Source organism: Aquarana catesbeiana, linkage group LG11, assembly GCF_042186555.1.
Source record: "Aquarana catesbeiana isolate 2022-GZ linkage group LG11, ASM4218655v1, whole genome shotgun sequence".
Classification (NCBI taxonomy): Eukaryota; Metazoa; Chordata; class Amphibia; order Anura; family Ranidae; genus Aquarana; species Aquarana catesbeiana.
In genome coordinates, this window is record NC_133334.1 from 101,633,300 (window position 1) to 101,660,976 (window position 27,677).

The 27,677-nt window shown below is 42.2% G+C and overlaps 1 protein-coding gene across 1 annotated transcript in view; it reads right to left on the minus strand.

Moving 5' to 3' along the window:
• The window catches only part of LOC141111717 (uncharacterized), a 491,097-nt gene that overhangs the window by 31,842 nt on the left and 431,578 nt on the right, over nucleotides 1-27,677 (minus strand). The window contains 7 exon segments of the mRNA XM_073603861.1: nucleotides 3,446-3,555; nucleotides 3,668-3,737; nucleotides 5,455-5,630; nucleotides 15,420-15,618; nucleotides 20,227-20,410; nucleotides 22,294-22,541; nucleotides 23,648-23,822. Coding sequence (XP_073459962.1) covers nucleotides 3,446-3,555; nucleotides 3,668-3,737; nucleotides 5,455-5,630; nucleotides 15,420-15,618; nucleotides 20,227-20,410; nucleotides 22,294-22,541; nucleotides 23,648-23,822 — 1,162 coding nt within the window.

A 27,677-nucleotide genomic window follows, 5' to 3' on the forward strand; every position in this document is an offset into this window, starting at 1 on the left:
TCTACAAAAGTCCAACGGACGCTGACGGACTAAAGCTGGCTGGTAATCCAATCGTGTGTGGGCTTCTCCGGACTTTCAACGAACTTTTTCAGCCTCAAATCCGACGGACTTTAGATTTGAAACATGCTTCAAATCTTTCCGACGGACTCGAGTCCGGTCGAAAAATCCGCTCGTCTGTATGCTAGTCTGACGGACAAAAACCCACGCTAGGGCAGCTATTGGCTACTGGCTATCAACTTCCTTATTTTAGTCCGGTGTATGTCATCACGTAAGAATTCGACGGACTTTTGTGTGATCGTGTGTAGGCAAGTCTGTTCGTTAGAAAGTCCGCCGCAAGTCCGTCGAAAGTCCGTCGAAAGTCTGTCGGACAGGCTGTCGGACTTTTGTAGCTGAAAAGTCTGACCGTGTGTACGTCCCATAAGTCATAAAATGCTCGTAGCTTCCGGTTTCTTAGGCCATAGAGATGTTTGGAGCCACTCTGGTCTCTGATCAGCTCTATGGTCAGCTGGCTGAATCACCGGCTGCATTCTCAGGTTCCCTGTTGAGACAGGAGTGCCAGAGAAAAACACGGAAGACGGTGGGGGGGGGCATTCCCTCCCACGGCTTGTAAAAGCAGTCTAGAGGCTAATTAGCCGCTAGGATTGCTTTTACATGAAAGCCGACCGCTGGCTGAAAAGAATGATACCAAGATGATACCTAAACCTGCAGGCATCATTCTGGTATAACCATTCAAAGTCGTGAATGGCGTACCTGAAGACAAAAAAATGGTTAACAATAAAGCACAGTAATTGGTAAAGTATAAAAAATTGCATACCTGATAAAACATAATAACAATAAAACATTGCAGAATAGAATACAGTAAAAAAGAGCAGAACAAGAGAGAGAGAATAGATAGAGAGAGAACAATAAAACGACAACTATTTTTTTTTATTTTATATATTTTTTTTTTTTTTTTTTTACACTTTTTTTGTAACTAACTTTTATAACGGTAACCGGTTCCAGGTTCGGGTCTCTCAAAATGCGATGGCATCTTGGGAGACCCTGTGAAAGTGTGCCTAGTCTGTGCAATGCTGTACCCTACGCTAATACTCAACTAATGAATGGTAGCGTTCAAAACATTCACCAATGCAAAGACCAGGATTGTCAGGACAGGAGGGACAATAATAGAGGGTGTCACGCCTATATCCGCGCTTGCTGCAGACACGACATCTTTTTTGGGGGTTCGTTGGGTAGGGGTACTCGGGAGGACATAAAGAAAATGCCTCTCATGCAGCCGACTGCATTTGGTTGGGGATGTGAATGGGGGAAGTACGGGCGTTGCAGAAGTGGTGGGTCCCCAATTAGGATTGGCGAATGCAGCAGGAAGGGCACTATGGGCACGACGGGCCTGTGTTTGTCTTTTTGGTGGCAGCGGGACACTACTTGTGCAGTGCTGGTTTGACTACGACCGGGGTGTACTAGGCCGCTGGTGCTTGCCATTTCACCAAAATACTACCAAAAAAACTGTTAGCGATCGCAGGGATCAGGCCTGACTCTGCGAACGCTGCAGTTATGCATTTAGTGTTTTGTAAGTGTCAGTGATCGATCGATACTGCACTTGGGTGGGCTGGGCTGGGCCGGGCGGAGGGGCAAAACGCAGGTGCTAGCAGGTATCTGGGCTGATCCCGCTAACACTGCGTTTTTGGGAACCCTAAACTGCTGGGGACGCTAGTATAGATCTGATCGGATCAGATATTGAACCGATCAGATACTATACCACTAAGGGAGGTGTATGGTGCGTGCGTGGGTGTTAGCGCTACTGGCGCTAACCTGACGCTGCCTGGGGATGGTGCTTGCCAGTTCACCAAAATGCTACCAAAAAAATGTTAGCGATCGCAGGGATCAGGCCTGACTCTGCGAACGCTGCAGTTATGTGTTTAGTGTTTTGTAAGTGACAGTGATCGATCGATACTGCACTTGGGTGGGCCGGGCGGAGGGGCAAAACGCAGGTGCTAGCAGGTATCTGGGCTGATCCCGCTAACACTGTGTTTTTGGGAACCCTAAACTGCTGGGGATGCTAGTATAGATCTGATCGGATCAGATATTGATCCGATCAGATACTATACCACTAAGGGAGGCCTATGCTGCGTGCGTGGGTGTTAGCGGTACTGGCGCTAATCTGACGCTGCCTGGGGCGACGCATATCACCGCCGGGCGATCAGGGGGCTAAACCTTTATTCGGTAATAAACGGCGGGTGCCCTGACACTAAAAAAAATAAAAAAACTAACCAGCGTCACCCGTAACACTTATACGGTGATCAGTGGTGAAAGGGTTAACTAGGGGGCAATCAAGGGGTTAAAACATTTATTAGATAGTATATGGGGGTCCCTGTCGCTATAAAACGCTGACGGCGAACCTAAATATTTAGGTCCCTAACTAGCGTCACCAGCGACACTAATACAGCGATCAGAAAAATGATCGCTTAGCGACACTGGTGACGGGGGGTGATCAAGGGGTTAAAACTTTATTAGGGGGGGTTAGGGGGGTATCCTAGACCTACAGGGGGCTAATATTCACTGTCCCAACACTGTAACTGTCACAAACTGACACCAATGCAGTAATCAGAAAAAAAAAAAAAAAAACTGCTGGTGTCAGTTTGTGACAGGGAGGGGGGGGGTGATTGGGGGGGGATCGGGGGGCGATCGGGGGGGGGATCGGGGTGTTTTGTGTGCCTGGCATGTTCTACTGTGTTGTGTAGTGTTGGTGCACTCACAGTGAAGTCTTCTCTCCTCGGCGCTGCAACGGAATACAGAGCCGAGGAGAGATGACATCATTTCCTTTGCTGCTGTTTAGCATACAGCAGCAAAGGAAGTGATCTGATTGGCCGGCGGCGATCGCGAGGGGGGGGCCACGAACGGATGGCCTCCCCCTCACCTCTGATCGCCGCTGGACAAAAGACGACCGCCTCGGCACCGGGGGGGGGTCCGATCGGACCCCCCACCCGCGGAAGGCAAATCACGTATATGTACGTGATTTTGCCTGTCCGTGCCACCTTGCCGACGTAAATCGGCGAGAGGCGGTCGTCAAGTGGTTAACTGAAAACGTAATAAACATAAACTTCTTAAAGTAAGCAGGGTGTCAGTCTACATGTTATACTAGGATGGACTTTCTCCAGCTAATGAAAGTGCTTTTTTTTATATGAATACAATATGGAATAAACTTCCTCCAACTTTGCCAAAAAAGGACCCATGCCTCCACAAGGCATATGCTAAGGTGTGCATTTCTACTCCAATGCAGTTTGTAAAGCTGAAGTCACAGATAAAAATGCTGGCTAAATAAGTGTTCATCTAAATGCCTTATTGTTTGCATGGAATTATTACATATTACATATTACATATTACATATATTACAGGATTTCACACTGGTTAAAGAAGTTTAAAAGGTAGAAAAGTGCAGATATCTTACCACAGGTAGATACACAGACATCCACAGCAGGACTGAAAGGCTTGGTACCGAATGGACAGAAGCACCCTTCAACCATACGTTTATCATCCATTTCTTCAATCTCTTCCGGACTAAAACATAAGCAATTTTGCATCATGTTTTTTGTTCAGAGTTGCAAAATATTTAAAAAAAACATCCAAAATAAAACCTTCTTCCTATAAAATACTGGTACTATACACTTACGTAGATTGGCATGTTTTTGGTACAGCTGCTCCACATGCATTGTAGACTTTGTGTGAAGGGCAAGTAATAGCTGGAAGAAATAAATGTTTTTTTAAATATATTGTAAAGAATTTAAGAAATAATACAACGTTCATGGTTGCAGATGAAAAGAGGCACCTTTCTCATCTTAGGTGCCAAAGGAAACTTTTCAGATTGATGGGTTGAGATGTGTAAGGAAAAAAAAATGTATGACAGAGAGGCAATTACTTCTACAATGCATCTAACATTTATGCACGCAAGTAGCAAGAAAGGTGCCACTTTCTATTTACAGTATGTTTCCTCTTATGTTTTTGTGTCAGAGAAAAAGGTAGGTAAAGGCAGGAATGACTACAGATTGTGGGCTGCAGAGCAGTTCTACTCGAAGGAAAATAATTGCACTATAAACAGATAATTGGAATAATACAGTTTAAGGTAGGAAAAAAGTTAAATGTACAGTAACAAAAATTGCTAGGAGGTAGTTTTTCATGAAAATCACTGTACTTTCTTGCATATTATGGCAAGTGATTTGGGGGCTATATTTAACTTCAATTCAGCTTTATTACGCTTTTACCTAGTTTATATACTGTACCTGTTTATAAGTGTGGATAAGGTTTGGGTCTGCTGCTACCATGGATTTGCATTGAATCATGGGGATTTCACAAATTTTTGGATGAAAACTTTGCATGTTTGCAGTCAGAAACAGGAAACAACCTACAAATTAGTGCCTAGCATTGGCCCCAGTCAGCTAAATCATAAGAGCCAATAATTTGGCTCCCCATGCATGTTGTATGACAATAGCTTGCCTATTAAAAGTGGTGGCTATATGGGAGTGCTTGAGTGTTCCATAACACCCCCACAATTTATTTAAGCACCCCTATAACACTTTTATCCCCTTGGCCCCTGTCTATGTTGCAAATCACCATTACATTCACATTGCAGTGCAGCCTATTCCTGTGCTCAGGCCCCAGGTCCTCAGCTAATAATATACATTAACTCACCCTTGAAATGACCCCCTCCCCCCTTTACTCGCTGACACATTTGACTAAGCCAGGCCAGAAGACTCAGGGTACCCATGTCAAAATGATGACGCAAATTGCATGCACAGTGTAAAATGTTTTGGGTGTCCTGTTCCTTGTCTTCCACCCACTGATTACATACTAGCTGTGACTGACTGGTGCACAGTTCTTTTTTCTTTGACTAGTTGGACCACTGGTCCCCTCCCCAGAGGTCATGGCATCAGAGGTTGTGTGTGGGATCATCTTCAGATTCCTGCTCCCAGCCCTAGCTTGTGTTCATGAGGGGGACCCCCATCTGTCCAGCTCTCTTCTTTCTCAGTCTCTGCCTTTCCCCTCCTTCTACTCTTTCCTCTCTTGCCCTCCCCTGCTCTTTTTCTCTCTCTACCTCCCACCACCCCCCCATCCCCATCTCTCTAATCTCTCTTTCTACCCCCCCCCTCCCTTATTTTATGTCTGAATTTATTATAACACAGGATTCAGGGTCAGGGACATGGCTTCCCCACTTATATTCACCACACACCCCAAAAAATTATTTGGAGCCACCCCTGCTTATTATCCCTTCAAAGGGCCAAAATGAAATATCAAGCTTTATCCCAATAGACTTCAATAACTTTCAACACAAAGTTTGCGAAAACTTCGCAAAACTATTTAAAAACAGAACCCAGGGTAATTTGCCCATCCCTGGTTATAAGTACAAATCACATAATAAGCTGTGTGGTGTCACAGAACAGATAACTAAATATGATAACTTACGACATTCTGAAGCTTTATCTCTCCATTGAATGCAGACTCCTGAATCTGCACAGAGCTGAGCGTATTGCTGCAAACTGCTACATTCTATGTTGGAGTTGGGTACATGGCAACTGTCAAAATTACAAGCCTGGTAGAAATGTTCTGGAGGCAGAGCCTTGTGGCATTGCTGGAATGTCCTTTAGAAAAAAAAACCAGAAGGTTTAAAGAATTATGCTGGTTTATGAGAAAACATTTAAACAAATACTTGATAATAAAAAAGAGTTATTATATTTTTTTTAAATAAAAAATGTTTTCCGATATTTGATGGTACTATTTTTCTTTTGTTTCATAGAAAATAACATTAATTATTCTGTTTGCATACAACTATACTGTACTGATGCTGGCTTGGTTAGTAAAATAAAGTCTTGCTTTACTAAGTAAATAAAAGAGAGTCAGTGTCCCATCACACTTTTTTAGTCAATTCTATACGATTTTATAATTCAGAGACAGTATCTAAAAGGTGACAGCTTAAAGCTGAACTCCATGAATGCAGCTACTTTGTAAAATATGCAGACTCACTATGTGCTGCCTTTGCAAGCTAATTACGTTATAATTACTTATATAGAGTGTGTAGTTTACCACTGCCATCTAGTGGCCAAAGTCTGTAGCAGCTTTATCTTCAGTCATGTAAATTTCTCATACAAGATGTGACCTTTGGTTTAGGAAGTTCTTCAGCCATTTTAGATTGTCATTCTACATGGATGCAGCATGTCTGTTTCTCTCCCAAGGGGCTTGAGACATCATCACCTGTAAGTGTCTTTCTGTTGTGTCATCTGTCATTTATGCTAGATTAGTTATTCTATGTGTACTGATATCTTGTTGTTGTATTGCAGTTTCACAAAAAACTAAAAACTAAGGACTAAAATAAAGTTGGATTACTTCGGTAGACAAATCAAGCATTGGGCTTCCGTTTACTGGAGTCTCTGACAAGCGTTTAGCTGTCCGTTTAGAACCACACATAGTCAGTGTTTTGAGAGCGGAACAGTGAAAAGGTGTAGCGCAACAAGCCTGGAGATATTAGTCTCTGCACAGACAGAATGAGTCTAATATCAGGAAGACAGTATAAGGCTGAAGATCAGCTACCCGGGACACATCAAGGCAGGGAGGGCATGCCAAGTGTCCAGCAAGACGATGCACGCTCACACTCGTCTAAATCAACAAGGTCCAGTCAGATTTCATCAGCAAGTGCCCTTTTAGTCAGAGCTCGCGCCAAAGCAGAGGCAGCTCGGGTCAAGCTAGAATTTGCCGAGAAAGAGGCTGCCATTATAAAAGAAAAATCAGAGCAGGAAGCAAAGTTGCATATACTTCAGTGTCAGTGCGCAGCTGCCGCTGCAGCAGCAGAGGCCGCAGCTTATGCTGATATTGATCGGTCTGGAAGTGGGTCTATCCACAAAGGCCCAGATGTGCCTGAGAAACCCTGTTCCTCAGCAGAACGTACAAAGGAGTATGTCCAAGAACTTTTAAACAGCAATGCAACAAAACAGTTTCCCAATCCAGAGTCAGCTGATCTTAAACCAGAACCAGCAGAACCCCTGAGTGTACGAAAACAAACCCATGAAGCTAGTAATGCCAGAACATTTAAAGATGAACCATTAGAGACATATAGGAACAGGCCAAGTGAATCCTTACTGCAGCAACCCAAACACCAGAGTGCACAAGATGTCACTAAATATCTTATACGTAAAGAGATGGTTAATTCAGGCTTTCTCAAGTTTGATGACTCCCCTGAGAATTACTGGGCATGGAAGTCTTCTTTTCTCAATGCAGTCAAAGACTTAGAATTACCAGCGGCTGAGATGCTAGACCTGATGATAAAATGGCTTGGGACTGAGTCAGCAGAGCATGCAAGAAGGATGCGCAGGATTCACATATTTAACCCTTCAGCAGGATTTGATATGGCTTGGCAAAGGCTAGAGGAAAGATATGGATCACCAGAAGCAATTGAAGGTGCTCTAATGAAAAGACTGGAGTCTTTCCCTAAGCTAAACAGCAGAGACAATTTCAAACTGCAAGAGCTGGGTGATATACTTTGGGAAGTCCAGTGTGCCAAAGAAGAAGGCTATTTAAGAGGACTTGCACATTTAGATACTGCTAGTGGTACTAAGCCTATAGTGGAGAAACTACCTCACAACCTACAAGAAAAATGGTTGAGTGTTGGAGCCAAATACAAAGAAGATCATGATGTCCCTTTTCCCCCATTCTTTGTGTTTTCTAGGTTTGTGCAGCAGCAAGCTAAGATCAGGTGTGATCCCAGCTTTTCCTTCATCACCAACAGTCAACTGCCGAAAGCAGAAAAGCCACCTAGAGCCTTCCATAGGACTTCAGTGATCGCCCATAAGACAACTGTACCCTCTGAGGACCCAGACTGTCTAAGCAGCTACAAGGTAAACACCTTTGAAGACCCTGACAGATTTTGCCCACTTCATAAAAAGCCCTACCCCCTAAACAAGTACAAAGGGTTCAAAAGTAAACCTGTCAAGGAAAGGATAGCCTTTCTTAGACAAAAAGGCATCTGCTTCAAGTGTTGTGGATCCACTAAACATGTAGCCAAAGACTGCAAAATACAAGCGGATTGCACAGAATGTGGCAGTAATAGACACATCACAGCTTTACACCCTGATACTTTGCACCGACCATTAGAGGTCACAGAAGCCCTGAAAGGTGGGGACAGGGAGCAAAAAGATAATTCATCTACCCCAGTGATGTCCAAATGCACGGAAATCTGTGGTGACAGTATAACTCCACGTTCATGTTCCAAGATCTGCCTAGCAACAGTGTACCCCACAGGGGAAAAGCAAAAAGCAGTTAAGATGTATGTGGTTCTTGATGAACAGAGTAACAGGTCACTGGCAAGGTCAGACTTTTTTGATGCTTTCAACATTACATCGAGTGCAGTTCCATACACCCTAAAGACATGCGCAGGAGTGATGGAAACTTCAGGAAGAAGAGCTACCGACTTTACTATCGAGTCTCTTGACAAGAGAGTCCATCTCTCACTTCCCACCTTGATAGAGTGTGATATGTTACCAGACGATAAAGCAGAGATACCTTCACCAGAAGTGGCCCTTCATCATCCTCATCTCAATTCGATATCACACCTTATTCCAGCTATCCAGAAAGATGCCTCTATTCTTCTACTTCTTGGAAGAGACATTCTACATAAGGTACGCCAACAAATTACTGGGCCCTTTAATGCCCCCTATGCTCAAAGACTTGACCTAGGGTGGGTTATAGTAGGAGAAGTTTGTCTAGCAGAAACACATCGGCCTGACAGCGTCAACACTTCAAAGACATCTGTGCTAGTGAATGGGCGCTCATCCCCTCTTAGTCCATGTCAGAACAGCTTTGTCATCAAAGAAACCCTAAAACCATACTGTGACTCTCCTTCTAATTACAATAGAGACATTAGTAATGGCATGAAGACTGACACTTTAGGCAACTCAGTGTTCCAGCGAACAAAAGATGATGACAAACAAGCAATGTCCATAGATGATCAAGCCTTTCTCAATATCATGGATAAAGAGACTTTCCAAGATGAAAACAATAATTGGGTAGCTCCTTTACCTTTTCGCACACCCAGGTGTTATTTACCTAGTAACAGAGAGCAAGCCATGAAGCGCCTGAACGCACTACGTAAAACTTTGCAAAGAAAACCTGAAGTGAAAAAAGACTTTACAGAATTCATCAAAAGGATGCTTGACAACAATCATGCCGAAGTAGCACCATCACTGGACGAAGGTAAAGAACACTGGTATCTGCCAATGTTTGGCGTTTACCATCCACACAAGCCAGAACAAATAAGAGTTGTGTTCGACTCCAGTGCTCAACATGAAGGTGTTTCATTAAATGATGTTCTGCTGAGTGGCCCAGATCTAAACAACACACTTCTGGGTGTCCTCTTACGCTTCAGGAAAGAGCCTATTGCCTTCACAGGGGATTTGCAACAGATGTTTTATTGTTTTCTAGTGAGAGAGGACCATCGTGATTACCTGCGTTTCCTGTGGTACAAGGATAACGACACAGATAAAGAGGTGACAGAGTATAGAATGAGGGTGCATGTTTTTGGTAATAGCCCTTCTCCTGCTGTTGCCATATACTGCATGCGCAAAGCTGCCCAGAAAGGTGCAGAACATTATGGTCAAATGCCAAATGCCTTGTGATGAGACATTTCTATGTAGACGATGGACTCGCTTCAGCTAGCACACCTGAAGGGGCAATCAACATTCTTAACAAAGCAAAACAAATGCTGGCAGAGTCTAATCTGCGACTACATAAGATAACTTCTAACAGCAAACAAGTCATGGAAGCTTTCACCGCAGAAGACAGAGCTAAGAATCTCAAAGACCTTTGCCTGGGAACAGACACCCTTCCTTTACAGAAGAGTTTAGGCCTAAGCTGGGATATAAAGAAGGACTGTTTTGTTTTTCAGGTTTCTTCAGTAGAAAAGCCATTCACGAGAAGAGGAATTCTATCCACTTTGAACAGTCTCTACGATCCTCTCGGGTTTGTAGCACCTGTCACCATAAAAGGTAAGGCCTTAGTTTGTGAACTGTCAAGTGGAGAAAGTGAGTGGGTTGCCTTACTTCCACAAGAGAGACTCCATGAGTGGGTCCAATGGACAGAGTCTTTACAAGCCTTACAATGTTTACAAATACCCAGATGTTATGTTCCTGTTTCATTGTCACAAGCCTGCAAAAGAGAACTGTACATTTTTTCAGATGCATCTGTTACAGCAATAGGTGCAGTTGCTTACTTGAAGGTAAACAATGCAGGAAATGTCTGTCATGTTGGATTTGTTATGGGAAAATCCAAACTGAGTCCTAGGCCGGCACATACAATTCCACTCCTAGAGTTATGTGCAGCCATACTAGCGGTTGAACTGTATGAGGTAGTGAAAGATGAGATGGACCTAAGCCTAGATGCTGTGAAATTCTTTACAGACAGTAAAACAGTCTTAGGCTATATCTGTAACACTACCAAGAGATTCTTCTTATATGTTTCCAGTCGGGTGAATAGGATCAGACAAGCAACCTGTCCAGAGCAATGGTTCTATGTGCCCTCAGAACAAAATCCTGCAGATTATGCTACCAGGCCTACACAGATAGCTTGCCTTCAGGACTCTATATGGTTCTCAGGCCCACATTTTCTGTATCAGACAGTTGTAGATAATCCTGATAACACCAGTGTTTACTCTTTAGTGGAACCCGAAGCTGATCCTGAAATTAGGTCAGAAGTAGTAAGCTTCAGCACTAAAGCTGTTGACACTAGACTGCAGTTACATTACTTCGAAAGATTTTCCAACTGGAGGAGACTAAACAGGGTCATAGCAAGACTAATTCATGTTGCGAAAAGCTTCCAGAAGAAAACCAATGATGATCGACCCGGAAGCTGGGGAGTTTTCCATGAAAGAGTCAGTTTAGAAGAACTTTCACAAGCCAAGACAGTCATAATTTCTTCTGTACAACATACATATTTCAGGCAAGAATATGACTGCATTGAACTACAAAAGACGCTTCCAAAACATAGCCGTCTTACAAAACTCAGTCCCTTTATAGATCAAGATGGACTATTGAGAGTAGGTGGCCGTTTATCCTTTGCCACGCTGTCAGATGAGGAGAAGCAGCCTGTCATCATTCCTCATGATCACCATATTGCTACTTTGATTGTAAGACATTATCAGGATCAAATAGTTCACCAAGGGCGCCACATAACAGAAGGTGCAATACGAGCTGCAGGTTTCTGGATTCTTGGTGGAAAACGTCTAGTGTCTGCAATCATTCACAAATGTGTCACGTGTCGTAAGCTCAGAGGGAGATTGGAAAGCCAAAAGATGGCAGAGTTACCAAAAGATAGAATCAATCCTGAGCCTCCATTCACTAGTGTGGGTGTTGATGTGTTTGGTCCCAGGGCAGTTATAACACGCCGAACTAGAGGAGGTAGCGCTGGCAACAAACGTTGGGCTGTTCTTTTCACATGTCTTTCTACAAGAGCAGTGCATATAGAATTGATAGAGTCCATGTCAGCATCCAGTTTCATCAACGCCCTAAGAAGACTATTTTCTGTTCGTGGTCCGGCTAAGTTAATTCGCTCGGACAGAGGTACTAATTTTGTAGGAGCATGCAAGGAACTGCATATATGTTCAAATGATGTAGAACTTCTAGACTATCTTGAAGACAAAGGATGCACATGGATCTTTAACACTCCACACTCATCTCACATGGGAGGTGCTTGGGAAAGGTTAATAGGTGTAGCTAGGCGCATTTTGGATGCAATGTTACTCCAAGCTAAACCTACTCGTTTGACTCATGAGACTTTGAGTACTTTCATGGCAGAAGTTATGGCCATCATTAATGCAAGACCTTTGGTACCAATATCTACAGATCCAGATAATCCAACAGTTCTCACTCCTGCTATGCTCTTGACCCAAAAGGTAGACTCTGTGTTGGCCCCTCATGGAGATTTTAGTACAACAGAACTTCATGTAAAGCAATGGAAACAAGTCCAGTGTCTGGCTGATACGTTTTGGAAGAGATGGAGGAGAGATTACTTGTTTACCTTACAAAGTCGCAGGAAATGGGATAAGATCAGTCCCAATGTTAAAGTTGGAGATGTTGTGTTATTGAAAGATGGTCAAGAAAGTAGAAACAACTGGCCTATGGGAATTGTCACTAATATGTTGCCAAGTAAAGATGGTAATGTCAGAAAGGTTGAAGTCAAAGTGACAAAACAAGGGACTGTTAAAGTGTACGCCAGACCAGTTTCGGATGTCATTGTTCTCCTTTGAACAGGTATTTCTGTTATGTTGTTGACACAATACATAATATAGAGCTTGTCACTGACAGCTTTCAGATGTGACTTTCGCCAAGAGTTAAAATTCATCCTGTGGATTACAATTGGCATTGGAGATAGTTTGGCCTAGTGCGGCTTCTCCAATCTGAAGATGGGTTTAAGGACAAAACTATTTCTTCATGTGGGCTTCCAGCTTGAAGTACCATAGCCAAGAGACACAATATTGTGGACTCATGTTTTAGTTTATGTTACCAGTTTTAGACGGGAACATATTTTCTTATGAGTGTGTTTTTCCCTGTACAGTAGATATGTATAAGTAGTGATATAATGTATTATATCAGACAGGGAGTGTGCTGCCTTTGCAAGCTAATTACGTTATAATTACTTATATAAAGTGTGTAGTTTACCACTGCCATCTAGTGGCCAAAGTCTGTAGCAGCTTTATCTTCAGTCATGTAAATTTCTCATACAAGATGTGACCTTTGGTTCAGGAAGTTCTTCAGCCATTTTAGATTGTCATTCTACATGGATGCAGCATGTCTGTTTCTCTCCCAAGGGGCTTGAGACATCATCACCTGTAAGTGTCTTTCTGTTTTGTCATCTGTCATTTATGCTAGATTAGTTATTCTATGTGTACTGATATCTTGTTATTGTATTGTATTGCAGTTTCACAAAAAACTAAAAACTAAGAACTAAAATAAAGTTGGATTACTTCGGTAGACAAATCAAGCATTGGGCTTCCGTTTACTGGAGTCTCTGACAAGTGTTTAGCTGTCCGTTTAGAACCACACATAGTCAGTGTTTTGAGAGCGGAACACACTATGAGTTGAGTCCAATGAGGTGTCACTTTGTAGACTTATCTATTTTATTTACAACTTTATGGAACACGGGGAGTAAAGCTATCGCAATGCTGGACCTTTTGGTCTCAGCTCCTGAAGCTGCATAGTCAAATGCAACTGTTGCGCCCCCTCCTGCCCAATCACAGAGCACTCATACAATACAAAGCCTTGTGTGAATGGGCAGCAGAGGGGAGGGGAAAGCAGGGATGCTGTGTGGAGAAGACAAAGTCTCCCTTCTCAGTGCCCAGATTGTGTACTCTTGGAGCCAACATAAAACTGTCAGATGTAAATAAAATAGATAAGTCCAGGAGGTGGCATGCACCTCTTCAGACTTAACCCCCTTTAGAGAGTGTCTGAATTCCTGGAGTTCAGCTTGAAGCAACCTTTGCTGTGCTCTCTCTAAAGAAAATCCATATTGTTCCAGAAATCCTGTGTCAAATGCACAAAATGTATTAAATGTGTATTTTTAAAATAACAATTGCATTTGTTAAAAATGCATAAACTTGCATAAACTTTAAAAATTTTTTTAAAAAATGACCTCCAACTATTATATATGTATATTTTTTTTTTACTGAGACCCTGTCAATAATAGAAATATTTTAAATTGTTACTTGTGGAGTTTTTACTTTTAAAAAATATTTTTTATTCCCTTGCAATGTGCCTTTTGACTTTGCTTGAAAAATTGTTTAGTTAATTCTTTAGCACAGACTCCTTCCTCCCTGCACATCATAGCCCTCTCCTATTTTGGGAGTGTCTCATTACTCTCTCTGCTGGCCCAGGTCCTCTGCTCCTCCTTGTCTTTATCTTTTATGTTGTTGCTGGGGGAGGAGCTCAGGGGAATACCATAGAGTAGACTTTCTCAACCATGATTCTGTGGAGTCATAGTATTCCTCCCGAGGTTTCCAGGGGTTCCTTGAGCAACAAGCAACTTCTGCCTTCCAGATGAGTATCCACTGAAAACAATGATGTTTTTAGTTATCTGTAAGGGGGGATTTTTCCCAATTACCACAAAAGGGAGGAGCATACTTCCTAGTAGCCATCACACTAATGTACTGTGCGCTGTAGATATATGAATTATTAGCAGGGGTTCCCTGAGACAAGAATAGTATTTTATGGGTTCTCCCATGATAGAAAAGGTTGAGAAAGACTGCTATAGAGTGTCAGCTCTGAATCTGCTGAGGCTGTTGACATCACATTTAAGATTGGGTCCTTTCCCATTTTCCTGAGAGTGATCCTCTTTTAGTGGAGTGCTCCTGAACCAGATCGAGTGGTCCCAGTCAAAATTTCAGTGACCCCCTAAGATACATTCACACCATATGTGGTGGGACTGCGTTGGGTGGCTATTCCAGCGCAGTCCCACTGCATGACAAGGCAAAATGGCTTGTTCTCCCTATGTTCTGGTTCACACCACTGTGTTGTGGTGGTGTGCATGCAGTACTTTTTTCAGTGCAACGCACTACGAGACACTCCACTGGCTCGCACCACGCAGCTGGCAGTTGAACTTTATGAGATGTTTGTGTGACATTTCAAAAAACTTTGTTATGGGGGGAAAAAAAAAGGATCATAACTGCGTTAATTTTGTCAGAACCGCACACCAGTTACTTCGCTGGAATGCAGCTGCTGGTGTGAATGAGCCCTTAGAAAATCTGAATCCAGCGCACCCATTTGTTCTTGTGTTTTGATCACAAGATGGCTGCAGCAAGCAGCTGTCTCGGGGCTTTTGGATGTCTGCACGAGGGAGGCTCTGTCAGGTAAATAACATGCAATACATTAAATATACACATATTCCTATGGGAAGATTCTTGTTGAAATAAATGGTGATGTGCTGGGTTTCTTTAAGGCCTTCAGAACCCTTCCTTATATCCCGAGGCACAAAGTAGGGGATGTCTAATCTATGGATTCTTTAAGAACACTGCCTGTATTCTTTTTGTTTGTTTGCTAAGTTGAATTCATGAAACCGGCAAAGTGTGAGAGTTTAACATTAATGCAAATAAATCACAAGTGCTCAAACTGAACCTACCAGGTCACAAAAGTGTTCAAGCTAACAGCTTACATAAAAATGGTGCCTGCTTATACTTTTGCTAATTGATTTCTGTGTTAGTAAGGAGTATTTTGATCCCCGGTGCACACTAAACACAAATTATCTTTTTGACTTCAGCTCTGACCCAGTGCTATGTCCTCTGTCATAGTGAAGCCCTGCCCTTGTCATTTAATAGCCCAATGCTGAAAGCCTCAACTAGCCGACATGTTTATTGCATTAGACAGTTTATAGGTTGGATCAGGTCCCAAGATGCTTACGTTCCCAAGATGAGTTCGCACAGTGGAGATGGTTTGCAAGGAGCCTCTGTGACTTTGGGTGGAATTGTGGGCTTCAGACTGCCACATGTAGGTTTTCTTGGATCTTCTACAACCCAAGTATCTGCCATAACTTCGCAGTTTGATATAATTTCACCTCTTTTTGTCAGACAGTCATCTGTTTGATTGTTGGTGCAAGTACCTAAGTAAGAAAAATACAGTCAGATACAAATCACAAGTATTTCTGTAGTAAGTAGTTCTGTCTTTTGCACTTTGTTAACCCAAACCAGTATGAGGCCTCATGCACACTGAGCGTTTTTGTGATCTATCCTGGATGCCTTTCCTCCTGGCAGTGGCTTTTTGGCAGAAAAAAAACACTTGATACTTGTAAATGAGTGTAACGCATTTAGGCGTGTCAAGCGCTCAGGCGTTAATTAATTTCCTTGGTCAGAATAATAATTTATTCTGGTCATTGAAATGAATTGACACTCGATCGCTAAATGTGCTTAGTGTTAACACAGGTTTACATGCATTTACACACGTGAAGCATTTTTTTTCTGCCAAAACTGCTCCTGGATGCACTGGCAGTGTTTCTGTTTTTTTCTATCTGTAAATGCCACTGCCTCTAAAGTCCTCTAAACGCCTACGTGTGTGTAGCAATAACTCACGGTGGAGCTGCTGGTTTAAAGCGGGCTGTTACCGTCACCTTTGTTACCTCAATTTCACCAGAACTGGGTCTAGGGTCCCGTTGAGTTTAATACCAGACAGTGTAGACACCACACACTTGAGTATCATTACCAATGCTTTAATAAAGAGTAACTGAAGGAAGTAGCAGGAAAGAGGTAGAAGAAGAGTTGCAGGGAAGTTTTCTTGATGTAGTATTATTAATTGGAATCTTGTAGATGAATGTACTCTCCTTTTAGAGTTGAATCTTTGCCCGCCCGGATAGGTTTCTCTCACTAACCTAGCAACCGACACGCAGCATGAACAAAAGTCTCTGCCACAGACTTGAATGGAATAGAAACCCATACGATCCTCTGCCACAGGATGTAATGGTTTATGATGGACAGCAAACACAGCACTAGAACCTTTAAGCTGACCCGGCAGTACTATGCGGTGGGTTAACTTTAGGATGCGTCCTCCAACTGAGTCACCAGGCCCCTCTCTAGACCAGCGCTCTGCATGATCCTTCCATGACAGGTCCTCCCCTGGGATCTTCTCAGTTGTCCAGCTTCTTCCTGTAGGACAGACAGCACAGGACCATTCCCTCGCCGCTGTGGTAGGCCCCAGACAGGCTTCTGGGCCCACCCACACGCTGCAGCAAAGTGGTCCTCCCGGTCGGAGGACCACGCAGTAGTACTCCTAACACATACCTGTCGGCCAGGAGGGCCAGCAGGTGGAATGAAAACGACCTAAAACATGACGTCTGTCCCATAAATACCCTCTCCCAGAATGCAACGCAGAGGACCACCTCCACCGAGTTATCTCCGGGATAGAAGAGCACCCATACGCTTCAACACGTTGCCTTTCCAACACCGACCCATGGCGACAATGACACCCACAGGCACAGTGACCCACAGGCAGTACAGAATGATATCAACTGTACTGCCTCCAGCAATACATGGAAAATGTGATGCCATTTGTGTATACAGCCTGTGTTGTTTTTAATTAATAATTTTTGATTATCCTGCCACCTAGTGACCATTGTTGGTATTACTAATTTTCTGTATTTTCCTTCCCCTCATACTTCCTTTCAAGACACACACTGGAGCTAGGAAGCCAATACTCATTTTGACTGTCTTAAACTTCTATATCATGTCTACCGCATCTCGCATCTTATTGTTTTGTCTGCATGCAATAAAGACATTTGTAGATTTCAAGTGTTTGGTGAGTTGAGCTATCTGACGAAGACTGTCCACAGTGATTGTTTCTGCTATATACAGGCCAGGCATAGTGGTCTCAGCAAGGGATAGTCATCATCACAACAAATGGAATCAGAATATCAACCAACCAGATTTATGAAGTTTCACAAAATGTATACTGTATGTGCGATGTTACAGCTGTCTTCCTTTGTCTCTAAGCCCATGAACTGAGCGATCACGTAACTGCTGGTCACTCAGTTTTAAGGTCCACTCTGAGCACAGAGTGGTGACTGTCAATCACCGCTCTGTGCTCTGCCCCCCCAGTGCTCACTGGAGTGCTAGGCTGTGGAGGAGACAGCACGCTGAGAGACTGAGCCAGCTGTGGACAGGTATCGGTTTGGATCAAAACAGTATAGTCTGGATCCCTCCAGAGTCTGGCGCGGCTCTGTGACATCAACCAACAGCAAAATTCAGCCCACTGTCGGCTGATTCTGTATCTTGGGAGTGCTCAAGTAAGTGCACTCTTGTGACCAACATGAGAAGTATGGCCAAAAGAGCTTTGACCATACTTCTTTTAAATATGAATAGTTTAAAAATGAAAAATAAAGCTAATTAAAAAAAGCTAAGGGGAGAAGAAGGCATAATTAGGGTTAGCTAAGGTTAAATAGGGGTTAAATAGAAAATTATTTTATTTAAAAAAAACTTTTTTGAATTCGCTTTATTTGGCCCCTTTTATTCTGGTAAATATATCATTGAAGGTCTTTTTAGTTTATCTGTTACATAAGTACAAAAAAAAATCTGAAGACTCTGCAAACAATCATGTAAGCTGATAACTTCTTGCGCTCAACGCCTGTACTGAGTTCTTATTAGTTACATTGCTGCCAGTAATCCCCAAGGACAACAGGTTTACTCCCCTCTATGTTATAGAAATAAGGAATGGGGTATGTATTCTGTAGCCCTAACACACTTCCAGTACTTGGATGAAAATGCTGCTTCTCCATAGCAGTCAAATAACGTTCCTAATCTAAACAAAGATCTACTAGAAGAGACTCTTGAGAACCCCTTTGCAACCCCTACACTATCACATTACATGCTTTGTCATTATTTGTTTTCTAGCATGTTACTTTAAACCAGTGGTCTCCAAACTGCGGCTGAGGGCCGGATGCAGCCCCTTGTTTGCTTTTATTTGGCCCTTGGGTCATTATTCCCCCCTACTGTTGCTGACATAGGTCCTGTCAGTGACAATAATGGGGCACTATTTCTACCACTGATACCAATGATGAAGTACTATTTCTCCCACTGACACCAATGATGGGGCACTAATCCTCCCATTGACTTCAATAATGGGGCACTAATCCGCCCACTGACACCAATGATGAGGCAAAAATCCTCCCACTGACGCCAATGACGGGGCACTAATCCTCCCACTGATACCAATGATGGGACACTTTTCCTTCTATTGACACCAATGATGGGGAATTATTCCTCCCATTGGCACCAATGAAGGGACACTATTCCTCCCATTGACACCAATGATGGGGCACTATTCCTCCCATTGACACTAATGATTGGGCACTATTCCTCCCATTGACTCCAATGAAGGGGCACTATTCTTCCATTGACACCAATCAAGGGGCACTATTCCTCCCATTGACACCAATAATAGGGCACTATTCCTTCCAATGACACCAATGATGGGGCACTATTCCTCCCATTGAAACCAATGATGGGGCACTAATCATCACATTGACACCAATGATGGGGCACTATTTCTCCCATTGACACCAATGATGGGGCACTATTTCTCCCATTGCCACCAACGATGGGACACTATTCCTCGCATTGAAACCAATGATGGGGCACCAAACATCCCATTGACACCATTGATGGGGCACTGTTCCTCCCATTAATACCAATGATGGGACACTATTTTTACTTTTGACACCAATGATGGGGCACTATTCCTCCCATTGACACCAATGATGGCACACTATTCTTACGTTTGACATCAAATAACGGGACACTATTTCTCCCATTGACACCAATGATGGGGCACTATTACTCCTCCTAATTCCAATCATGGAGCATTGTTTACTCCACTGACGCCAGGACATTTTCTTCCCACTGGCCACAGTCTGCTCCCCCCCCCCCCCTAAAGTTTGAAGGACCGTAAACTGGTCCTTTGTTTATAAAGTTTGGAGACCCCTGCTTTAAACATACTATTGTATATAACTTAAAAATAAAAACGTATCTAAAACGCAGTTAGGAACATGTTAAACTTGTATACACTCTGCTAATGATGACCTCTACATGAGAAATATGTTGAAATTTTAATCATTTTTGTCCTAAATTGTGAAACACAATCACACACCGTTTGGCTTATGCTAGCCTCTTTCAGAAATAGGTTTGGGTTTAAAACTGCCTTTAGTAAATGATTCTCAGGGAAAATAAGAAATTTGCATCTCCCACTGAAAATAAAAGGTTTAAAGTAGCATTCCAGCCAAATCCTAACTTTACCTAAACCTGCCCTCACCCCCATTCTAGGACTATTCTAACAACCCAGTGAAGGAAAGATGGTTATACTTACCTATGTTGAGGACACTCAAGTCCAGTCACATGATCAGCTTGCAGCAGTTGCTTCAGTGCCGAGGAGGGACAGCTTACAACAGATGCCCCATAGTAAGCCTTAGGGTGACATCATCACCCAGGCTCTGCAGCCATCGTCAGGGGTCTCTCTTCACTGAAGCCTTCCTGGGGGAGATCATATGATTGGACCAAAGCACCTCCAAAATAGGTAAGTATAGACTTATAGACTTCTCTCCTTTACAGGGTAGTTAGAATATGTTTACAATGGGGGTGGGAGTGGGTATAGCTATAGTTAGGATTTAAATGGAATGCTACTTCTAATCTATTTTGCAAATATACTGTAGATTCCAACAGAAGCTTACCGCACTGTCCCTGTGTATTGTGTCCAAAAAGACGATACGGTAGTTTGACGGAGAAGTCCATGCCATTGTATGTGATATTAGCCTCCAATTCTGGAATTTCGACCACATAATTGATTCCAGATCTATACACAGTCACTCCATACTTTTTATAGGGGGTTGCTACAATTTCATTGTTTACAGAAACCTAGATAAGCAGGACAAAAGAAGAAATGTATAAAGTTTTTTTATTATTAGAGTTGACAGTAGTAGCTGCATAGAACATTATGATCTAGTGTCCTAAGGAAGGAACTAATTTTGCAAACTGAGAAACAGAGGGACTGCCAGCCAGGGATTTCACACAAAGGAACAATACAAAGAGAACAGGATACTTTTTATATATGTACATGGTACGGCAGGCACATATGAGGAATATGAAATGTTGAGTTTACATATTCTTTAAGCCTTGACAATAAAACCTAGAAGCTGATTGGTTACTATGCACAGCTGCACCATATTCTGTATGCAGCTATCTTAGTAAATCTCCCCCAGTGAGTATCCCCTGATTAACATAAAATATAGAAACCAAGCTTCTACATTTTGAACCATTTGTTAGGACAGACAGTGTTCAAATCTAGTTTACAACTTACAATGAGATCTGCATGCAGAGTACAGATAGAGGTAACTATGGTAAACAATTAATTATGGTAAACATTAACTTCTCACCCCTTCTGCATAAGAGAGGAAAAAAAATCAGTTTTGGAATTCTCCGAAAAAAACACGTAAAATCCAAGCGTTATATTTCTTTTTTTTTTAGGTTATGCTATGTGAATGAGAACACGTAACAAATATAAAGTAGCTGTCATCCCAATGTGGTTGCAAAATCATTTTTTTAGTTTTGGAAGGTAATGGTAAACCAAATGGTTTTGTAAGGAATGGTAAACCTCCTGTTGTGCTTTTTATCTTTGGCCCTTGGGAAGATTTTCTTTCACTTCCTGTTCTGGAATAGAACAGAGAATGCGAAAAAATGTATTGAAAATGGAAATAGCCCTTCTCAGACTGTCACTGGAATGGGTGTCTCCATTGGAACACTTCCCTTCTCCTCCTGTACATTTGACAACTGTAAAATGTTAGATATCTCATCACTTGACAATGGTCACCAGGAAGGCGAGGAGGGGAAACTGACTAGCAAGGAAACATGCAGCAATAAAAAACTGCTAGATTCTAACACTTGCCCACTCATTTCAAAATAAAAAAAAAAAAATGTTTATGCTTTAGACATACTCATGGAGAAGTAATGGTTAGTAAGCCTCACTTTTGCTTAGATAAATCAAAAAGAAAGAAAAAGGGCGCACCAGCCTAGTGCATTTTTCTTTAGTATATTTATTTAAAAACAACGTATGAACCACTGCTGGCTGACGCGTTTCGAAGGTGTCCCTTCTTCTTCAGAGCCCTTCAGAGGAGGGACACCTTCAAAACGTGTCAGCCAGCAGCGGTTCGTAGTCCTCTTCCTAGGACCTGGAAACTGCTACCAGCGGACCATTTGCCTTAGGATTGCTGTAAGTGCGACTCTTTTCTACCTTTGTGAGTAGATTTTATTCATGTTTTTAAAAAAATATACTAAAGGATAATGCACTAGGCTGGTGCGCCCTCTTTCTTTCATTTGTTTTATTATTAAGATATCCCCATCCTTGAGGGCAGCAAGGCCGAAATTCATTGTCCATTTTTAACTCCTTGGATCATCTAGCTTACACACCTGTGCGCAAGAGTATTTGCTTCTGTAGCTTAGAAAAATCAGCAAGACTCAGATAGCAGCAACCCACCTTAAGCTAGGATTCCCAGCGCTCATGAAATGTTACCAGAATGTTAAGATTGCTTTAAGATTTACCAGTATTTTATTAAATAAAGGGGTTGAAAATGAATCTGTTTGTCATTAGGAAAAATTATTGTTTTTGCTGCCTTTATTTGGTTAAAAAAAATAAAAAATACAGGTGCTTTGCATCACATATCAAATTTATATTAGTTTCCATTAATCTTAAATAGTAGGAATGCTGGTTTTCAAGCAACATAATGAATACATATGCATCCTACCTGTATGCTGACAGGTATCGGGGTCTTTAAAGCAATGCGTATTGTCTGAGATTCATGACGGACAATGATGTCACGTGGACAAGATACTCGGTCTCGAGCTGCACAATCATAGTTATCGATGTATACTCCAAAATTATCAATCTTCTTTGTAATCTCTTCCACTAGAGTATAGGTGCAGTTACCTTGATAGCTATAGTAGGTGCCATCAAATGTGATATAATGGGGGTCACCCCAACCACTGCAAACACCTTCATGACAGAATAAAAGTTTACAGTTATTGAAATAAAACACATTTTTGCTACTGTACATAGTAATACTTTGTTTTTTAATTTGATATTAATATATAATCAATAAAATCACTTATTCAAGGCAGATGTTGGAAGATGTTATATTCTTTTTTTGAGTTGCAGACTAATTAAAGGCTTGTTCACACTAGTGTTTAGGAGGGGGGGGGGGATTTGGCAGTAAAACCCAAAGGTTGTGCTGCAGTTTTACCACCAAACCAGCTGCTCCTCTTTACCCACAGAGGCAATGGAGTGGGTGTACACATGCCACGAGCCTTTGCTTTACGGCCTTGATATCCTCTTTCGCATTCAGCAAGCACTACCACCCACCAAACATGATTAATTCAAGTGAATGGAGCCGCATGGTAGTGCAACATTTAGGGGGTTAAAACAGGTGGTGAGGAGAAGAATATTCTCCTCCTCACTGCCTGTCAAATGCTTCTGAAAAGTGATCTGAGAATGGATCGCTTTACAGAGAATCGTCAGTGCTTGCCACTAGTGTGAACGAGCCCTTAGTGAATACATAAAGTATTAATTGGCATGATTCTTAAGCTACACATATAGAGAAATTAGGCCTTTAAGGCTTTTTTTCTCTTTATCTTCACCTGGCAACCCTACAAATAATACACTTCTTGCCCCTGGGTGGCTACGCTCATTTCTGTATGTATAGAGGGAGCCATAGTTGCCACACAGGTTGGACTTCAAAAATGTCTGCCTTTGTTCATGTCTAATCCTGGGGGGATGGGTAAATTATTTATTTGAGGGTGAAAGATAAAAAAAAAATGATACTTTCATCCAATTAACAGGAATTATCAAGAAAAATGCTTTCTATCAAGATCAACAGTTGTTTTCTCTATTTGATAAAAATGTTTTAACCTGAAAAAAGAAACTGAATGCAGCCTTTAAGCCTAAAGACTGGATAAGCTCCAATATATTACCTTTTTTGTTTTTTTGTTTTTCTTTAGTTACCCTCTAATTTTAGGGGGTCTTGGACTTGGGTTTGTATCCCAGAGCTTGCATGCACTCATATATTTGTATTAAGTAGGCAAATGAAAAAAAGGAACACTTACAGTCACACTCCCAGTGCCAGCAACATAAGTCATCGTCTAGTACAGCTATTGGTTCTAAACCATTGGCACATTTTATTTTAGGTGGGGGCTCACACTTCAGTTCAATGATCTCTATTGTGTTGTTTTCAAGACATCTTGCCATGGTGCAGTTACACAGCATCCAAGTTTCATTACGCTGGAAAAACGAAAGGGTTGTAAGTATTTGTTAAAATTTTCATTAAAAAACTATTCTTATATAATATTATCTAATATACCACTGTGCTGGATGATATTTGCATACTATGTACATGTTTTGCAGCATTCATTAGATACAGGACAGGGAAAGTAGGAAAGTAGCCCAGAATCCACAGCCATAAAACACAATCAATACAAGTCGAATTAATGAAGGAGTCAAGGCTGTTGACTCCAAAGTGAATATTCATCTTGCAAAGTGAATCTTCACTGAGCTGAGTAAATAAGGTGGAGTTGTCGCTTCAATCTCCCGCAGTGCCGTGACAAGGTCACCTAGAGCCCGAACAAACATGGCATACCGCACCCCCCCCCCCAAGATGTATCAGCATTATGTGTCAGCAATCCCCCCCAAAAAATTGGGCACTAATCTGCATGATTACCCCCTAATATAACCCCCCCAGTAGAAATATTTGCCCCCTCCATGATCCAAATCCCCCCAGCACAAGTGAAAAAAAAAAAAAAATCACACCTTCTAGCACAAATCCTCCACCCCTCAAATTTCCCCTCTGAGTACACCATCTCCCCCCCCCCACTCCAAATCCACCTCCTAGCACAAATCACCCCCCCTCCTAGCACAGACACCCCACAATCATCTCTACTAGCACGAATCCCCCCCCTTCTCCTCCTAGCACAAATCCCCACCCCCTCTACCATATCGCCCCTTCTAGCAAAAACCTCCCCAAATCCCCCCTCCTAGCACAAATACTCTTCTCCCACCCCCTCAAAACACAAATCCCCCTGAATCACAACTCCTGGCACACACATCCAACTTTCCCCTCCAATTCTTTTCCCCTGCTGCCCTTCAAACTCCTCCTCCCAACCCAAATCCCCTCCCCCCTCAATCTGCTTGCAGTGCCCCCCCACCTCACATGATACCACAGTGCCCAGGGCACCCGCCCCTCCTGCCCAGCCCCTGTGTCCCTGCCCTGATCACCCAATCAGATCAGCAAACATGCATTTTTTTATTTCCATCACACATTATTAGGTGTTCAACATGAACAAGGCTTTATCTTATTCCTTAAACAAAGTGAACATTCACTTTCCAGAGTTATTATTCATTTTGCTAAGTGAACCTTTTCTTCTCCTGTAGTTAATCATCCCCTATGGATTTTACTATTTAAGATAATTGGTCAAAAGAAGAAGATGCCTTGTTACTTTGGTTTAACTTCTGAAAAAATTACATTATATGTTATGAATGTAAAGAAGTAAGAGTGTCATTCATAAATAGGTGTAGAAAATGTATATTTCTAGTGTAGCAATTGAGAGTTTACAACTGCTTTTTGTATGTTTATTAAAAATATGGGGTGCTATGTATAAAAAATTGCTACATGAATCTTACAAGCATTTTCCCAGCCTTAAATTGTCCCTGTACTTTGTCTAGTATGATTATTTCCTATGACCATAATCACCATCTAGTGGCTGTAGATAATTCTCACAGGAAAATGAATTATATGCACTAGTGTAAAAGACAGAACAAAATAGCAATTAGATGCAAAACTATGTAAAAGAACAGATTCTTCCTGTAAAGTTGAAATATAATCTAAATGATTTATATCATAACTGCTTATCCTCCCATTAATAGAAAATACTGATATTCCCTGTTGCATGTTTTCCTGCTCCTTAAACTCCTTCTTTTCTTGCTCTTTGTCTCAATTTTTGGGGTTTAATTGTTTTGTTAGCCCTGCTGTGCTCCCCTCTACAAAAAAGTATCCTTCAGCTTCACTTTCCTATCTGATGTTAGATACTGTTGAAGAGGTCAAGAGTACTAAGGTTTCTCTATCAGTGTCTGAGAAACAAACTCTCCTATGGATTACAGTAGGCGTAAAGATAGAACTCATATGGCTCTGTCAAACCTGTTTTTATGCCATATCCAGATGCATACACTGGACTACTCATAGTCCTGTTTATCCTGAATAAATCCTGCATAAATTACTCCAAAAAGATGTTTTATGTAGGACTGTGGTCCACTGTCCTACACAATGTCCGACTGAAGCCCACTGTCACAGAGCTGGTCCAGGCTGGGGAAAGATTGCGACTATGTGGTGGGGATCCACCCAGGAGCCTGGACCAGCACCTGGCTTAGCCTCTCAGCAAGACGCTCCTGCCCCCTCCACAGAACAGTGCTCCAGTGAGCGTGCGAGGGGGGCAAGCAGGGAGCAGGTAACTGACAGTCACCAGCTCTCTGCTCAGGAAGTCCTGAGAACCAAGTGGTGTTTGATGGCTTGGTTCTCAGCCACAGCGGGGGACAGATGCGGCATCGGACCGATGTTGCATCCACCTAGGTGAGTATGATTCTAAAAAAAAAAAAAATACCCATACTTCTCTTTTAAGGCCCATAGGTATTCTTTCCTCCTTCAAATACCCATTCAATAAAACCACATCCAAACCTAATTGCATTTCACTCCAAAACAAATCAGTTCATGTCTCTATCATTTATCTTCTATTCCAAAACGTTCATGCTTCTAGAGATCCTTTCAGAATCTCTACATTCCTTAGGGACTTACATTTCTTCAGTTGCTTCCTGGTCAAAATGATATCATACTGTACCTCCCAGAATTCCTCATGGGTATTTTTTCTTTCATTTGGAGGTGGGAAGGAGGGGCTTTTTCAGCTAAGCACACCTTTCTACCTGCATGCCTGAACTAAGGGCATTTCAGGAAGAAAATGCTACATAAATGATCTGTCTTTACTCAAGATGGCTAAGGCCAGAAATGATAAGGGGTGTTTTGCAAAGTGATTTCTTAAAATAATGCAGACACGTACAAGGTAGGTGATGAGATGGATGAGGCATGGATGAATAGGTGAGTTTGCTGTGAATATTAGAAATGTTTTCAGTTTATGGTGCTCAGATACAGCTAAGCTCCACTATCAATGGAAACATTGTGCATGATGTAAAATATATGAGAAAATATACCACTCTTGAAGTGGGGGGCAGCAACATACAAGAGAAAGACTACTTGTATGTGGCAGAATTCGAAATAAAAACTGACAATCTGCTCACATATCTCCTCAGGGCAGCCAAGCTAGACACTACAGGGTATTAGTGGTTAGCAAATCTATCAGGATTTCGCTTTAGCATGAAATACCATTCAGGACTGAAAAATAAAAATGCTGACACCCTGAAGTCCCCACGGCATTGAGGTTTTTACAAAGGAATGGACTCAGGCCACTTTCTTCCACTGCTCTGTGGTCCAGTTCTGATGCCCACATGCCCATTGTAAGTAGGTGTTTTTGGCTGTGGACACGGGCTAGCATGGGCACCCTAACCAATCTGCGGCTCCACAGCCCCATACGCACACACTGCAATGTACTGTGTGTTCTGACACCTTCCTGTCCTATTAACTCTTTCAGCAATTTGAACTAAAGTAGTGCGTCTATTGGATTTGATTACACAGGCCAGCCTTTGCTCTCCATGTGCAACAATGAGAGTTGGTCGCCCATGACCCTGTCGCCAGTTCGTCAGTTTTCCTTCCTTGGACTACTTTTGGTAGGTCTTAACCACTGCAGACTGGGAATATCCCACAAGAGCAGCAGTTTAGAAGTTGCTCTGACCCAGTCATCTAGCCATTACAATTTGGCCCCTGTCAAAGTCACTCAAATACTTACCCTTGTGCCATTGTAACTAGATCATCATTGTTATGGGACAGCAGGCCACACCTTGCCCCTAACCATAGTTCCCCAGGTACCACCACAAAAACTTATTGATAGGAAAAAACACACATACATCATATATGGCAAAAAATGGCCGCGGTAATTTTATTGGTTACAAAAATTCATATAAATAAACATAATAATTCCA